General features: G+C 42.7%; 3 protein-coding genes across 3 annotated transcripts in view; 1 reads left to right on the top strand and 2 right to left on the bottom strand.

Moving 5' to 3' along the window:
• Window positions 1–253: 253 nt before the first annotated feature.
• arl3b (ADP ribosylation factor like GTPase 3b) lies at window positions 254–5,342 on the bottom strand. The gene is made up of 6 exons (XM_076298599.1): window positions 5,261–5,342; window positions 4,566–4,709; window positions 4,273–4,389; window positions 4,132–4,182; window positions 3,605–3,790; window positions 254–1,458 (listed from the first exon to the last, which is right to left on the bottom strand). The coding sequence occupies exons 1-6, from the start codon at window positions 5,261–5,263 to the stop codon at window positions 1,411–1,413; spliced, it is 549 nt and encodes a 182-aa protein (XP_076154714.1). The 5' UTR covers window positions 5,264–5,342; the 3' UTR covers window positions 254–1,410.
• A 234-nt stretch (window positions 5,343–5,576) lies between these two features.
• On the top strand, window positions 5,577–14,318 carry sfxn2 (sideroflexin 2). Its single transcript, XM_076298598.1, has 12 exons — window positions 5,577–5,887; window positions 7,373–7,569; window positions 8,638–8,808; window positions 9,754–9,852; window positions 10,052–10,127; window positions 10,407–10,492; window positions 10,601–10,661; window positions 10,886–10,952; window positions 11,388–11,437; window positions 11,794–11,843; window positions 12,092–12,139; window positions 12,967–14,318. The coding sequence occupies exons 2-12, from the start codon at window positions 7,415–7,417 to the stop codon at window positions 13,064–13,066; spliced, it is 963 nt and encodes a 320-aa protein (XP_076154713.1). The 5' UTR covers window positions 5,577–5,887; window positions 7,373–7,414; the 3' UTR covers window positions 13,067–14,318.
• Window positions 14,319–16,002: 1,684 nt separating this feature from the next.
• timp2a (TIMP metallopeptidase inhibitor 2a) overlaps window positions 16,003–17,807 on the bottom strand; it is a 17,426-nt gene continuing 15,621 nt past the window's right edge. Inside the window, exon 5 of the mRNA XM_076298597.1 lies at window positions 16,003–17,807. This exon is cut by the window's right edge and continues 1,425 nt beyond it. The gene's annotated coding sequence lies outside the window, so the exon portion shown is untranslated.

Below are 17,807 nucleotides of genomic sequence, written 5' to 3'. Positions count from 1 at the left end.
TAACAATACCAGTGGTATTAAATGATTCATACAGAGTTGATGAGTGTGTACATATTGTGAATGTGGATAATACAGTGTGAATGTTAAAAGTTAAAAGCAATTGGTGAATAAAGTCTTTCGAGAGGTGGATTAACTCTATTTCTGAAATTTCAGAGGTGGATAAACTGTGTTTACTTGCGTTCAGCCTCCACTACAGCCCTGGTTTTAACACTTTTAACTCAAGGGCTTCATAATAAAAAGAGCCACTGTTCCCTTCATTTTTAGAAATTAATATTTATTATCTTTTCACAAGTGTTTAAGCACAGTAAATAGTATTTCTCCAAACCAATCTAAAAATACCTCTGTCACGTTCAAGCTCCTAACCGCTACATCACCATAAATAAAAGATACAAAAATATACTTGCAGAGAGCACAAAGTCAGACACGATCTCACAATAATAAAAAGACTTCTGCCGTCGGTTTTCCAGAGAATGAGGCATAAGGAGAAGGGGGGGGGGGGGGTCACACACTGAACTCTGGGGGACTGGGCCAGCTCATCTGGAGGTGACAGGAGAGAGGTTTGGGCCAGCATGTATCAAGCATTGCCATGGAGCATGGCTTAGTGCCTTACAGAGTCCAACGAATGGAAAAAACCCTTCACAACCAAGACTTCTTCCCCCCAACATAGACTGCTTATACTGCAAACTGCAAAAAAGGCTTGCAAAGCAAATGGAGGAAGATGGTTCTGTGTTGACATTCAAATACTGAGAGAAGAACAGCATTTGTTTGAAACACAAAACTTAAATAATTTTACAAAACTTTTATCACAATTTACTTTGTTAAAGAATATTCTTAATGGCCCAATGTTGACAGTACAGTCACATCTGTGTATACTGTAGTGACCATGGTCTACATTAAGTTCATCCTCTTCTGACTCCTTCTTTGTAAGGACTCCATCACTGTCTACTGCCATCATGTCATTCTCTTTCTCTCTTGTTTAATAAGATCTTAAAGGGCAAACAAGGATATGATGCTAGCCCAACCCCCTCTATCTTAAGACACTGTATGAAAACTGGCTTGGGGGACTTTTGGGGAAAATGCTAGTGGACATGGCTAACATGATACAGTTGTGCTGATAGGCTTGATATGGTGGCCACAGAGCAGTACACAGTGGATTCAAACTGAAGAGTTTCACTTGTGTTGTAAATGACACCAACCGATGAGGCCCTGTTAGGAAGAGCTGAGGAGAAACTCATGTTGGGGGCGGGGGGGCAGAGGGTTAGTGAGAGGGATGTAGTGTGAATCAGCCTTCCCTAATATTGGGCCACAGTGGTTAAGTATTCCTTGAGTTCTTAGTGTATTTAGTTTGTACATTCAGCCGTACACACTGGCCTCTCGCTGGAGACGTGCCGCAGAGGGAGCGCATCTGCGCTACTTTTTCTTGGCGTTGACGCTTTTGCACACCCAGTTCATGCCATCCTGAAACAGAGAGAGAAAGAGAGAGAGAGAGGGATAGAGAGGATAAATGTGCAATAACTATGCTGCCCTCTGGAGAAATAAGGCAAACAGATGAATCTTTTGTTTAGTAATGTATCATTGTTTAGTCCAATAGCTTATTGTTTCTATTTCCTCAAAATTGTTATGAGAACCAGCCATTATGACAATAACACAATGATAACTATACTGAATGAACAGATATAGAGCTTCTGACAAATACAAAGCACTCTCACTCAATCATATGTGCAGTAAAGGCTCAATCACAAAACTCTTTAGGCTACAAAACGGATTTAAAGGGGTGGTGTAAACTGAGTCATGTAATAAATGACAGAAGAATACTAAAGTAGAAACTGATCAAACTGTGTGTAATACAAAGATGTATTATAGTTGCACTCATAAGTTTACATACCCTGTACAAACCGGTACACATGCTAAAGTTGACTAAAAGAGGAATACACAATCATGTTTTGGAAATTGATTGTAATGCCTTAATTAAACAAATGAAAAATCCAACCTTTAAGGACACCAATTTTCGTTCCGCCTAGCTCCACTCATCCATCTGGGATCGATCCATTAGAGTTGTGCTTCAGAAGGCTGGGCCTTATTAAAAAAATCCTTGCATAAGATTGGATAAGCCACCCGTCATCTATTGACGTGCTACTTCAACCACTCACATCGAAGCCAACCCGTGACGCTGAGAACAGTCTCACAGTCGCTTCTACGCTACGTCACATCTATGAAACTCCCGCCCTGCGTCCTGATTGGCTCTACCATACAATCTTGTGCTGAAATCACTCTCAACGGAACCGATCCCAGACGGATGTGAATGGAGCTAGGCGGAACGAAATTCATCTGGCGAGAGTCAGGTTAAATCAAACCAGCTATTAGGCTAACTGTTCCAATCTCTAGGTATGGTGAAGGGTATGTGATGATGTGGGGCTATTTTAATTCCAAAGGCCAAGGGAACTTTATTAGAATGCATAGTATCCTGGATCCATGAAATAACTGGCCTTTAAAAATAAAAAATCTGCCTGGGAATTTAACATAGGGGTATGTTACATCAATACATCATACATGTTAGGTCAATTTCCAAAAGGTGATTTTTTATTTTTATTTCTCTTTTTAGTCAACTTTAGCATGTGTATGTACAGGCTATGTAAACGTATGAGTGCAACTGTATATGTTAGGCTATATCCACACTACACAAATCAGTTTCGACACAGATTTTCGGATCAAATCCGGTCTGTGTCCACAAACAGTTTTGGAGTAGATACAATGTGCGTCCACATTACTCCATTGATGCGCAACTTTTGTTTGGTTTTGCAGTGTGACCGTGCAGAGCTGTGGCAGTAGCTAGGCTACACTGTACCCTGGACAGCTAGGCTATTGCATAGTATTATAATCTGTAGGATAATTGGGTTGATTGCGATTCATGTGTCAACAAATGCCAAACAAATAAAATGGCCTACCTCATGTGATGGACATTATAGAACATTACACAGTGCTTGTAATGATCAAGTGGGATGTATTTGTCACATATACAGTTACAGTATATAATAACTGTATACAGCGTCTATTAAGTCAGATAGACTATAATCCGTTGCCATTCACGTGTAGGCTGTCAAATGAATAAATGTTTGGGCCTACTTCTTGAAAAGCAGCCTGGCCATCATCACGTGAAAACGAGCACAACAAAACAGGGAAGGGAACATGGGCTTGTACTGTACGTCATCTCGTTTCACATGGCAACACATTACTGACACACTGTCTATATGCGTCCGATACTGCTGCGGCGCAAAATGAGTTTGGGGTCTCCAGCGGATCCCAACTGCTCCGCTCCGGAGACGCGGATACGACGGCCGAATGTGGAGGGGAGGGCGAATCTTAACAAAAGTGTGTCGGATACAACCCAGCCGACACACTGTGGATATAGCCTTAGACTAGTTCTGAGTTAATTGTTGTTTCAAGATAGCTTGTCTGAGCATATCTGAGCTTGTCTGTCTCATCAGATGGTAGTGTGACATCAAGCATGCAAGTATGAGTATGTGTGTTTTGTTGTAAAAAAAGATGGAAAGTATGCCTATGCTAAATGGATGTCTCATTGTAACACACACACACACACACACACCTGTACACCCTCTCCAGTGAGGGCAGAGCATGATTGGATTTGCCACACACGGTCCCGGATGGTGTGCAGGTTAAGGCCCTCGGCGATCTCCGAGGCGGGAGCGGCCGTCAGCAGGTCTTGCTTGTTGGCGAAGATAAGAACGGGCACCCCACTCAGCTTCTCCTCATCCAGAAGCTCAGCCAGTTCCTGAAATGAGACACACGCACAGATGAGCACATACACATGCACATTTACACATGCACTTACATGCATAACTCCAGTCACACGTCAGGACAAATTTGACTTTGACTTTATTTACTTTACTTGTTTTAACATTTCAACAATTGAAGCGATTCATTTGACAAGAAAATGACAAGATTTTTGTTCAGGGCAGAGGTTTCTATTGTTAAATATGAACTATGTGAGACAGTTCTGTAATCCAATATGCATGCAGAGAGGTAAAAATAATGGTTATTCAGTCAAAAACACAAATAAGTACACCATACAGGACTGAGGAGATTCAGGAGAAGTCAGGGAGATTCAATTACCTGTCCAGTTTCTTCAAAACGTTTCCTGTCTGCACTGTCAATAACATAAATCTGAAAGACATGTATTTAACATCAGGTTCTTGACATTGTATGATGAGAGTGTAAAAGTGTGTGCATTATGTATAGAAAACAATCACTGACCAGTATATCAGTATTTTCAAAGTAGTTTCTCCAATACGGTCTGATCTTCCTCTGACCACCAATGTCCCATACGTTCAGTTTGAAGCCTTGAGACTGCACACTCTTTATGTTGAATCCCTTTAGGATAGACAAGCACTGTTAGTCATCACATTTAACTGTAAAATAAAGGGGAATGCTTTTTAAAACACGAAAATTGGAGATTTGATGGAAGGCCTAAATACGCCCAGAAATTGCAAATCACAATCAAGTCGCAAATCAGGACCTTATTGAACAAGCTGAGGAAACACAGATACCTGGGTTGGAGTAATATGACTGATATCTTCAGATGCCAACTGTTTCAACAGCGTAGTCTTGCCGCCGTTGTCCAGTCCCAGAAGGAGTATTCGCACCTCCTGGTCAGGTGTGCTCTTCAGTTTGCGCAAAATGGATAGCAATCCCTAAAGAGAGCCATATCAATAAAAGAAACTTCACAATAATCCCGTTTGCTTGTGAGGGTAAAGACATTCAGATCAGTAATGGTTTCTCATCAATCATAAGCTAATGGCCACATATGGGAAAGTGTGTCTAGCTAGCATCAGCAGATACAAGATAGGACTACGCTTACATGCTAAGCGTTATTGTTTGGTCTTTAAAATGTTTTCAGTTTTGAATCGCAAGAACACATCCGAAACAGCACTGTTTTTCTCCAACAATGTCTGTTGGCCTATCATGCTAAGTGGCTATTTGTTTCGATTGGTCGAAATTAGCAGATAACGCTAACACTAGCTAGCTAATCTCATCCAGCAAATGAGCTCCATCCCTGCACCCATCAAGAGGAGGACCGCTATCTGGCCAAATGGTGGCTTTTCTTGTAAGGAGTAAATATCGTCTAAAACTCTCGGTCCAAATATTATGCTTTAACACTGAGTAAGAAACATTGTTTTCGAAGTTACGGAAAGAAGCACTATTTATTGTGGAAAAAAAATACGCTACCAGTTTGACTACTTACCATCTTGTTTCCTTAGCTCTCCAAGACGCTACCGAGGGTTACTAAGGATGATGACGTAGAACACAAACCCTACCTCATGGGGGCGTTATTGGCGTTATCTGTGTAACGCAACAAAATTAAGTTATACACTAATTTGACATTTGCATACAACATATTGAATATTTGATATTTGTATTACCATTTATACTCAAAATATATACATGAACATGATTTATGATACAATTCTATTTTTCTTAGTGAGGAGGCGCTATCTGGTAGGCCAACAGTAGCCTATGGTTGGCCACTGAAGAGGGAGGGCTTTCCTCGCATGCGGAAATGCTTTACATGGGCACATTCTTTCTCTATCAAAATTAGCCTGACGCATTCACCCGAGTTAAATGACATTGTTTTAACTTTTTAATACAAAGTATCTATCAAGATTGTGTCTGATACACGTTAGAGCTACAAATGTATCAATATCTAGGAAAGGGAGCTGCCCCCCTCAAATGATTGGAGGAAAGATGTGCCACGTGCATCGAATGCACTTTGACCACATCTTGAATCCCAACTTGACCCTCATATTTTGTTTTTAGCCAATATAGTAAACTTAGAGTGCATATCACTAACATCCGTTTCACTTCCGACACAGTAAGTGGCTTTTCTTAAAGATTGTATACATGTGTATTGCATTTTTGCCTTGCATCTGTGTAGGCTAGAGGCTAGTTCAAACAGATTCGTAGCAGCATGTTGCATGGAATGATGCAAGCTGTGAACCAATACACTAGCAGCTTACTTCGTCCGAATAAAAGTTAATGTCAACCATGATTTGTTGGTAGACTAGGTCAGTTATGTCGTGGCTGCATGTGCATGTGCAATGTTGAAGTGATACCACCGTAGTTATCAACTGGAAAGTTTGCCTATTCTCAATGCAATGAGCCCAGGCTATTTCTGTATTTAAGCTTTGGCAACTGTACAGGCTATAATGTAATTTTGCAGCTGTCTCAGATAAACGCTATTGCTATAATTTCAGAACACCTCAAAGTCAAATTGAAGAACATTCTTGTGCTCATTCCAATGCCATAGACAGCCTAATTCAGACTGGTATGCTCTCTGCTCCAGTTGTATCGCTAACTCTATGTCTGTGTGACTGTGTCCCTCTCTTCTGATATCTTATGTTGTATTTAGGTTCAATCATTGATAGTGTAAGGCTTTGATGGAGAAAATGACAAATGACTTGACATTTAATGATCTTACTGAGTTGAGGCTCGTTATGTAGCATATGGACACTGTTATCAGATAGATGATGACTGGATAAACCTGAAGATAGAAATACTCCTAATAATCTTAATGAAGATCATAGTGTATGCTTACAACATGCATGTAGATCATGTCATAGAGTTGTGGTGAGTACTGAACAGTTTTTAGAGGGCACTGAATGTTTTGGCTTTGGTTGAATTTGACTGGTCGAAACTAGGTCAGGAAACTCATATTTCAGCACCCCTTTCAGGGAGTGTTTCCACAGGGTGTAGTTATGTAAAGGCCAGTTGTAGAAGAAAGGCTGTCACTCTGAACACTCTCTCACATGTGTCACTCTCAGTCACCATGGCACTTGCACAACGATGCTTTCGAGAAACGCATCCCTGAGTCAAGAAAGTTGTTGCTGCGGCTCAGGTGCTGTGCAAAAAGTCGGGTTGCATTTTCCGACTGTGCTTACATTGATCCCGCAATTATGGGAAAGACACTCATGATCTATCAGCTGGGAAGCCTTGCACAGTGCTGATGTTTATTTTGTTGGGCCGCCAGCGGTGCCTGTGCTGGTGGATATCTGGTTTCAGCCACACTGGTCAGCTCAGATAAGAAAATAAGCTCAAAACGCTCCACCTGTCATATTCTATACTGTTGCTAAAGTATACAGTGCATGCCCCCTTGGCCCATATCAGTTTACTTTGCATGCTAAATAATTATCCAGCGTACTTTTTTTAACATCCAAATCTATTACTATGTACTGCTGATTTGACTATGAGAGGTATGTGGGGTAATCTACCACCTGTTTGCCATTTTCAGCTCATTTTTATGATAGACTATTAATTAAACTGTAATATACATACGTTTAACCAAAAGGACTTGTTGAAGTTGTTGTGCTGTATAGGTGTGAGAAAACAAGGACAAGACAAGATGGCCCTGAGCGGCTTTGACATTGATGCCCCGCGCTGGGATCAGACCACCTTCATGGGGCGGGTCAAGCATTTCTTCAACATCACTGACTCTAGGACAGCGCTGCTGCCTGACTCCAGACTAGATGAGGCCAAGGCACTAGTGGAGAGCTGCAGGTATGCCCAGATGTCCAACAGCTGACACACGTGTGCCAAAGGAACACTTGCATTATGTAAACTTTGTTTATGTTTGTTTTATTTAATAAGGGACAATGCAAAGTAATTAACATGCTCACTTAAGTCAGTCACCTACTGTAAATGTGCCAGATTTAGCTATGGCACACAAGCCACTAGTACACATATGAACACAGACTGCTTATAAACCCAGATTAATTCACTACTAAGATTATTGTATATTAAAATGAGTGCATAATACATATGTGTTATAAAATCTGAAGTCCCAGCTCTTCCGAGGATACCTACTTTCCTAACACTGCACTTCCCTTTCTTCTCTCCTCCACCTCTTTCTTCTACCACTTCTCCTCCTATCACACTTTCCCTAGTACAGTACTTATAATGTTGCCACTCTTATCCTCTAGTAAAGTAAGACTCTAGTAATAATAGTAATATTATTACTAGAGTATAATTGTATTGCATAGTAATAGTATTGACAGATGCAGTAGTAATTGCTAGCTAAGGTCTCCCCTGCACTGTAGTTTGAATTATATTCTCTTGCTGTAAGTCGCTTTGGATGAAACCGCCTGCTTAATAAATCAGTGTAAATGTAATATAGCACCTACTCCTATGCAGACTTACAGAGAAAATATAGCATAAACAGATTGTTACATACACTTCAAATTTTTCACACAATAAACTGTTTTAGATGGAGATAGACCTAAACATCAACAAGGCCTTTTTATTTGTATTATATTATATAGTAAGCATTTTGAGAGTGATCAATCATTATTGATGTTTGTGACTGCATTTATGAGTCATTTCTCCCTCTAGCTGTCAATAAGCTTAAGGTCAGTATTGTATTTTCAGACCTGGGAGGGTAAGAGTATTGGATGAGTGATGAATTTAGGAAGGATTGACTTGGTGTGTGTGTGTGTGTGTGTGTGTGTGTGTGTGTGTGTGTGTGTGTGTGTGTGTGTGTGTGTGTGTGTGTGTGTGTGTGTGTGTGTGTGTGTGTGTGTGTGTGTGTGTGTGTGTGTGTGTGTGTGTGTGTGTGTGTGTTGGCACCAGAGCTGGGTCCATTCCCCCCGGTACTACAGAAGAACAGCTGCATTATGCCAAGAAGCTTTACGACTCTGCGTTCCATCCAGACACGGGCGATAGGATGAACCTGATTGGTCGGATGTCTTTCCAGGTGCCTGGAGGCATGGCCATCACAGGCGCCATGTTGCAGTTCTACAGGTAAACAGTCAACCCACCAAACACGCATGCTCTCCTAACTCTACACCCCTCCCCCTGTCATGCTGGGCTTATACTGGTGGAGCAGCAGTGGCCTGGCCAGCTGTCAATCAGCCCACCCAGGTTCGATCCCCTGCTACGAGTCTGTGTTGCTTTGGATAAAAGGGCCTGCAAAATCCCAGTCAAACTTTTTAAACTCTTAACTAGCAGTGTCCTTGTCTGTCACCTCTCCCCCTGCCTCTCCACCTGTGCTTCACACCTTCACCTTAATCTACCGTCTTAGTGTTGCCAGCTGTCTCACTTCACTGTCAGAGGTAGAGAGGAAAGGTTGCAGTGACTGGACAGAGCAGTTGTGAACCAGTTTCAACTGAAGCACTTTACAAGGTTAGAGGTTGGATTGCTTGGCATGGCGGGTTTTGACCAAATTGATCTGGTCAGGAATGAGGTCAGTATAGACAGGATCCAGCAGGCTGAACCTGATGAGAGAGGCGGTAAGACCTCAGGCTCTGTCCAGGTGCATTGTGAGAGAAGTGAACTTCAGCACACCTCAACCCACTGCACCTTAACTCATCTGAGTCCAACACAACAGTAACTCTTCCACTCTAACACATGGTCATTCTGTTGCTCTCTCACCCTCCCCTGCTTCTGAAATTGAGTCCAAATTGAGTGGTTAAGCCTAACACAAAATGTCCAAACCTTGAATGCGGGTGGATATTTTATTGTGTGTAATAATAGTCAGGGTTTCTAAAATGTCCCAGTGCTAAACACCTAGGTGGAGAATAGGGCTCATAAATGTTAGAGATGGAAAAACACACCAGAGCAGTGTAAATCAGAGTGACCTCAGATGACCTCCTGGCACACTGCCAGTGTAAGCAGTGCAGGTCACATGGTGAAGATGTGTATTAGTGTGTTGGGTTAGCACGTCTCCTCTCCTCACGTTACCCTCAGGACAGTGCCGGCAGTGGTGTTCTGGCAGTGGGTGAACCAGTCCTTCAACGCCCTGGTGAACTACACCAACCGAAACGCCGCCTCTCCCATCACCCCAAAGTAAGCTCCCGTCAAAACTCAAAAGCACGTCTCTGTGTCTGCTTCAAGTCCGGTTTATTTTTTCCGGTTTATTGTTTGTTCACTTGAAGTATATGACTTCATAGGAGCTATTTTCATGACCTCTTCATGACTTTGTTTTATTTTAGTATGTGCACATCTCCCTTTTGTCTGTCTCATCTTGTCTCTCCCTCCCTCACAGACAGATTGGAGTGGCTTATTTCACTGCCACCAGTACTGCTCTGGTCACTGCTGTGGGACTCAACCTTTACACAAAGGTACATACTGTTCCATAGCGCACATCGGATATGGAATCAAATCTGTTCAGCTCCCAAGAGAACATTTCCCTAAAACCTGAAAGCTAATTCCTTTTGCAGAAAGACTGTAGACAAGAGTAGTTTGTGAGTGATAAACTAAGACAACTGAATCTGCCAGGCTCCATGACGATAATGTGCATTAATATACAGATCAGCAGGGGTTGTGTGCTGTTTGGTTTTTTAAGTGACTGTCTCCCCTGGCTCTCTCTCTCTCTCTCTCTCTCTGGATGTGTTTTGTAGAAAGCACCCCCCCTGGTGGCGCGTTGGGTGCCCTTCGCCGCCGTGGCATCGGCTAACTGCGTGAACATCCCCATGATGAGACAACAGTAAGACTCATCCCTTCCTCTCGCTCTCTTCTTCTCTCTCTCTCTCTTTTTTGTCTTTCTTTTTCCTCCTGGGAGTCATGCCATCACCCCTCTTCTGTCTACTCACAGGGAGATCCTCAATGGCATTGCTGTCACTGATGAGAATGGGAACAAGCTGGGGCATTCGAGGGTCAGTATGGCCAGCATTGATGGAACTCAGACACAGCATCTGATTAAGCATCTCAAACATTTCACTGGGGCCCTGGCTCTGCTGACATGGCAAAACCTGTGTTATGGAAAATATTCAGTGTATTCCTCTCTCTCTCTCTCTCTCTCTCTCTCTCTCTCTCTCTCTCTCTCTCTCTCTCTCTCTCTCTCTCTCTCTCCCTCTATCTCTCTCTTTCTGTCTCGCAGAAAGCAGCAGCGAAGGGAATCACACAAGTGGTCATCTCTCGTGTCACCATGGCAGCACCAGGCATGAGTGAGTGTTCCCACAGTCCGTCTGGCGGACGGCTGTAGCCCTTTCTCTAACCTTCATTTCAGCTGCCGGGAAACAAACCAACTCTTTCCATGACTGATTCTGTATATGCTCCCTACTGCAAGGATTAATGGTGCCTGTTTTTTGCTCTCCAGCTGAAGTCAGATGTTGTTGAAATGCGTAACGTGGCAATAGTATTTGGTGCCAATAAAATTGGTGTCTGTAGTTGAAGTAGAATAGTAGAATGAAATAACTAATGAATAATGCATGGGATCCTTATGGACACGACTTCAGCATTTTCTGCATTCATGAAATCTGAAGTCTGAAGTCTAATTGTGTCTCTTTGTGTCTCAATTGTGTCGATCATATTCCCCCCTTGTCTCCCTCTCTTTCTCTCTCTCTCTCTCTCTCCCTCTCTCTCTCTCTCTCTCTCTTCAGTCATCCTGCCCATCATCATGCAGCGGCTGGAGAAGTACAGGTTCATGCAGGTGGGTTTGAGAGCGCGAGGCCTCTCATTTGAAGGTCGTCAGGCGCTGGCAGTGACAGCAGCCACAGCAGTGACCCCTCAGGGCCCATAATCAACTTTTAGTGTCTGGATCTGCTGTGCTGGGAATTCAGAGTCAGCAGCACACTCGTCTGTTTATACTCTTCCAGACCTTTTGTGTTGCATTGATCTAGTTAGCGACCTCTCCCTGCTTGGAATGCATGTGAAGATTGATGACACACAAGAGATTTTTTTTTTTTAATTTGGAAGTTGGTTTGATGATAAATGTCTGATGATTCATGGTGATGTTTAGGTGCATGTGTCTGTGGAAGTTAACATCAGTCTTGTGTGTATCGACAGAAAATCACCTTCCTTCATTGTCCACTGCAAGTCATAATGGTCGGAATGTTGTAAGTGCAGTCATCTTGATTTATCGATAGAAAAGTGATTAGTGACCATGTCTGTGTGATTGCCTTTTAATAGCACTAGTCCAGAAAGTAATTAGTGACAATCCCCTGAGAATAGATAGAGCTTGTGTGAGCAGCATCTGAGCCTTATGAAAGTAAATAGTCCTGCTTTAGGCATGCCTTTGTTTGTTTTATTTTGGCGTGCGCACTTGGAGCATAATGTAAACCTGATCGCTTCCTCTGCTCCACAGCCTGGTCTTCATGGTCCCTGCAGCCTGTTCCCTGTTCCCCCAGCAATGGTAAGAGCAACCACCAGAGTCATCAACATCTGCATTATTCAACATTATTGACTGTCTCTGTGACACAGCTGTATATGTCAGACTGGGACAAGGCAACTATCATATGAATCATGTACAGGGGATTTGTACCCCCTGGCTCACCTTTTGCTCCGTGTCTATATAGTGCTTTGTTGTTTTAAGCACCAGTGTATGTGGCCGGCTGGAGAAAACCGCTGCATCCAGCGTCTTATTGTAGAGCGTGCTGATGTCTGTGCAGCTGTTCCGAGCGTTTTTAGTTGAAAATATCTCAGCTTTTCAGAAAGCTGCTGGTGGTCATTACAATGGGCCGCTGCTAGTCTGTAATAAAAGTCAACATTAATGGCAGACCAAAAAATCTATAGATAGCTGGAATATCTTTGTTTGGGTTTTCCCCGTGAGTTTTTCAAAAAGTTATCGAGAAATGTACAATCTAAAAACTCTGTTATTATAACTACAAAGTATGTCTGGGAGGGGTCTGCCAGCCCACTATCTACACTCGAGATGATAGCAAGCTGACTACCCTGGTAATTTTGCTATCAAGCAATTGCTGTCATAGAAACAAATATAGCAAGATGGAAACGTTTTTTTTGTTGATGAAATGCTAGGTCTAAGCGCTCCCCAGCATTTTCATTCCAGAGAAAAATTCTACAGTATATGAACACAAGGCCCCTAATGGATGCCCCCTTTTTAGTAGCTGCTTGCTACTGTGCTACTATATTTCTGTGTGGTTTGTCCTGCTCATGTGCATCACTGTGTGCTGAGTGCAAGCTCAGTGTTTAAGACTGCACTTGCGTGTCTGTTGTGTGCAGCTCTATGGCCGTGTCCAAGCTGGAGCCTGAGCTGAGAGAGTCCATCACCTCAAAGTACGGAGACAAGGTCCAGTACGTGTACTTCAACAAGGGCCTCTGAGCGTCCACCCGCTCCCAGCGTCAGCAGGCCCAGGGCCGGGTCAGGGTGGGCCCACACCCATGGAGGGATTCTGGGACTGTGGGAAAACGATGTAGCCATGGGCCTGTTGCAGGCCTTCCAGATAAGACATCTGTCAATGGAGGCTGGAGAAAATCTGGATGGTGGATGGAACACACAAACACACACACACACACACACACACACACACACACACACACACACACACACACACACACACACACACCTTTGTTTTTAAAAAAAAAGTTTTTATAAGACAGTGGTTCTGGGGGTAAAGGTTGTATGGTGGTAACACGGTCTCTGTCACATGAAATCTTATTGTCAGCTCAAATATGAACTCTTTATCTCTGTGTTTGTTCTACAGTCCGTTTGTATCGTTTGTTTTGTTATTGTTCGTTTTGTTATGTGTCCGTGTCTTAAGGTGTAAAGAGGTCAATGGCGATGTGAAGTCACAGGCATACCTCATAAAATGGATCCCATGTTTGGGCATTTAGCACCCCCTCTAGTGGTGAGGAACATGCCCTGCAGGTATTGCAAACGGTCAAGTCTACACAGACAAAGCCAAACATTGCCTTCAAAACCTCTCAGGTACCAGTAAATATCTTTACAGTTGGCTTACTGGACACTGTTACTGAATGATCCATCATGAGCTATGGGCAAACCTGACCAAAATAAGTCACAATTAGTCACCATGTTTTGCCTGCATCAAGTTTAATGTTTTACTGTGTGTCAACTGTGGCCATATGATGTGCCCTTGTTACAGTTTAAAGGACTAATATCCCAAAGCAACCCGAGTTGGAAGCCACACCTGGGCCCTGACTTAGGAAGCCATGCACCCCCTTAGGCAGAGACACTTTTTTTGAGAGTTTAGAGGAAATTAGAAGCTGATAAGTATTCAGGAAGCCATTCTCACAACGTGCCAGGGATTTTCATTTGGTTACCCGACATGCAAGTGAATTTATTTTTCTCTCAAGCTGTAATGCATCTAAAGTCCTTATTGCAGTTTACAGCTAGACCAAATGGTTGGATAGCAGATCATTCAGACACAATCCCAAAGCATTTTTTTTTAACTGTGAATATAAAGGTGCAAGTACAAACATTCATAGGTAGGATGCATGATGTATGCAGATGGATATACAGAAATGAATATGGTCATGTAGTACATGAACTGAGTATTATTGTGAGCATCAAATATGTTTGAGGACTGTGGAATAAAGCAAAACATTTTGTTGTACTTTGTCTTTTGAGTGATGCATTTTGTCTTTACTCGCACACAGGGCATTTTTGATGAAGGATTTTATTTTGCTTGAGCTTGATGTTTTTATGAGAGCAAAACCTACTGTGATATCTGTACTGATATCTGTGAGGAGTTTCTGTCTGGGTAGCTGAACTCAGTAGGGTGTGACCGTTAAACAAACCCATGGGGAGGGTAGAATGAGCAACTGCAGAATAGAAGATGTTGTGTGTGTGTGTGTGTACAGAGCTGCCCCATCAAACACTTCACCTCAGGGAAAGCGTTTTGGATGAAGTATATTTGGATGAAGTAGAAAATAAAATCTCTTCATCCAGAACTTTTTATTTGGACAGGAGATTTCGGAAAGCTGAGTGTGTGTGTGTGTTATGAAGTTTCTTGAGGGTGGAGGGGAGGAAAATAAGCAGCATAGGAAATGCACCGTTCTTCCTGACAAATAAATAATTCACCTTTTGCGTTTGTTCCTTTTTGAATATATATGCCGTGCTTATTGGTTGACTTAATGTTTGCTTTTTAAATTGGTTTGCACATCCTGGACCTGAATAATTTATGATCCCACCAAACCGTTCCGATGGTGTAGACTCTTGACATATTACTAAGTGTCAGAATGTCACATAAACTGCAACTGCCAAGATGAAACAGTAGTTATTTGCTGTGTGCATAAAAATGAAGGCTACTTTCTGGAAGTTACAAGATAAACATGAATTTTAAAGTGTGAAGATAAACAATATAAGCATATGTATGTGTGTGTGTGTTTAAAGCTAAGCATTGCTTTTGTAGATCTGTGCTGCTACTAGTATTCCCACTGAAGATCTTTACTGTACAAGTGTCACCACAGTCATGGATGTTTTCTTCATCTCTGTCATCAGGGTTCTGTCAGGAAGGAAGCAGAACTGACACACTGAGCGCCTCTGCTGCCCCGTAAGTCACATGCACTTTTCACTGGTTAATGTCACGGGATAGCAAAGACTCATCAGTGAAGTATGTACCCCCTCAGCAAACCCTACCCAATGATGACGGAGAGCAAACATTGAAATCCTGTGATCAGTATCCAGTGGGATACTCTAGGCTGATTAAATCTGAAATTCCATAAAATACAGGAGAGATCCTTCTAGGACAGGGGTTTTCATGGATGATCATTACTCAAGTGTACTAGACTTGAAGCTGTAAGCAAACAGAAATATATTGCGATAGCTCCCATAGCCACAGTGGGGCAGTGTTACACTGAATAACTGTCAGATTCCTTAACCTAAGCTCCATACTCCTACGCGCACACACACACATGCACACACACACATGTGCTGCTCCAAAGCTGAAGCTGCAGACCTTATGTCCTGCCTAGGGATGTTTACTACCTTTAATTGTTTCAGCCTGGTGTGAGCGATGACTGCTGGTTTACTCAGGCACGCTGCCATCAGGAGATACTTCCAAGCTCACCTCTGTCCTGCCCCACCCTCAAAGCTCGTCCCACCGAGAGAGTCACTTTCCACACACACACATAAACACACACACACACACACACACACACTCAAACATGCCCAGCAGATGAACATCATAACTCTAAGAGCAAATACAGAAACAGATGGGCAGGCTGGTCCAAACTGGATCAGACAATGTGTGAGAGACAGAATAAGGTAATTGCCCTGGTCAGGAAGAAAGACAGACGGACAGAGGAAGGGTGTTGTCCTTTATTCCATTTTTATTTTCATTAATACTGTATGTTTTGTCCATCAAGTGAACATCCACATGGGAAATACACAAAAAAAAAGCATCAGAGACATGCATAGTCTGGTTCTCACCGCCCCAATGCCCCCTCACATGGGCCACGCATCAGACGGCTCTCACCAAAGAGTCATTTTCAAAGAGCAAGACAGAGAGAATGGTAAAAAAATGACACTGAAAGCATGTAATAAAGACACAGTTTACAAAACCAAAAAGTAAAAAAAAAAAAAAGCAACAGCAAACACTTAAATTATGCCCTTTATGTATATTCCACTATAGATTGTATAGCATGAGGTTTATGAGACTTGATTTTTAACTGTTGCTCTTGGTTATTTTGTAGATATGTCTCAAGAGCTCGTTTACAGTAAATGTCGGAAAGGTAGTCAGACAGAGAGAGAAAGAGAGATAGAGAGTGGAAAAAGCCAGAATTTCTGGGGTTTAAAATGCATATCCTTTAATACATTATTACCTTCTACAACCTGATTCATTCTGTTTTCAACTCAGTGGACCATGATCTTTAATAAGCACAAATGTGGTCCTAATGACAAGGCTTGAGTCTAATCACTCTCTCACACACAATTCACCAATGTCCAACACACACTCCTGAAACATGGACATGTGTATGCACGCAAACACACACACACACACACACACACACACACACACACACACACACACACAGGACACACACACACACACAGGACACACACACACACACACACACACACACACACAGGACACACACACTAGCAGTGCACATATGCACTGAGCAGACATGATGATGATGGCACAACACTAACAATACCTCTCTTCATTTTGTGTTACTGGTAGCATGTCAAGAATGCTCTGGCCAGGGAACTGAACATCTGTGAATAGCCCGCAGCCTGCTGATATGGGAAGCGTTGCACATTCCACACTCGGCTATACCTCACACAGTCTCCCCCTCGCCTCGCTTCGCCCTCCTCTCGCTCTACCCATCCTCCTCTCGCTCTACCTATCTTTCTCTCGCTCTACCCATCTTTCTCTCGCTCTACCCATCCTCGTTTCCACCGCGCTGTGCTGTGCTGCATCTTGTGACACCCATGAATGTTAAAAAGCAGGTCCAGACTTAATGCCTAGCAACTACATCCCTTGCTCCTTTGCTGGCTCCTGGTCATGTGACTTGGAGCTAGCCAATCAGGGCGCACCTGCAACAATCCCTCTAAGCCGCTGTCAATCAAGTTTAAGAGTTACTGACCAGGCGGGAAGCCTCATAAAACGTGTAACAAGCCTCGGAAGAGTGAAATTACACAACAATTCTCATTAGCTGGCTAATCACATCCAATCTTTCCAAATGAGGTCATCGCTATGGGATCTTTGCCAGCCATTAAAATCAGAGGCCCAACCTGTCGATGTGGACGAGGCCTTCAGTGCAGCCCTCAGTGACCTTCCAGTGTCCAGAGTCCAGGGACCCCGGCTCAAGCTTTATACCCTCACACATTTCTTGGAAATACTTTGGAAACATCTGGACAAAATACAACAGGAATTCGTTTAAAAAAAAGACTTGAAAACAGAGGCACCAGAGAAAGACAGAAAGAAACCCTAGGAAGAGAGGAATGAAGGAAGATAAAATAAAAAAGAATTTAAACTTCCAATGAGGAGTCAATCCTCACAGTTATACGCTCTATGATGGTAGCAAAAAGTGCATCTCTAGCTCTAACCAGGTATATTGAGCACAGAATCATAATTGAACAAACATATCAAATGACA

This window comes from Alosa pseudoharengus, unplaced genomic scaffold (assembly GCF_046254945.1).
Source record: "Alosa pseudoharengus isolate Yale_2024_CS ecotype anadromous, Long Island Sound unplaced genomic scaffold, YU_APseudo_1.1 YU_APseudo_1.1_scf_21, whole genome shotgun sequence".
NCBI classification, from domain to species: domain Eukaryota; kingdom Metazoa; phylum Chordata; class Actinopteri; order Clupeiformes; family Clupeidae; genus Alosa; species Alosa pseudoharengus.
Note: the sequence above shows the minus strand (reverse complement) of the source record. Positions and strands in the feature narration are given on the sequence as shown.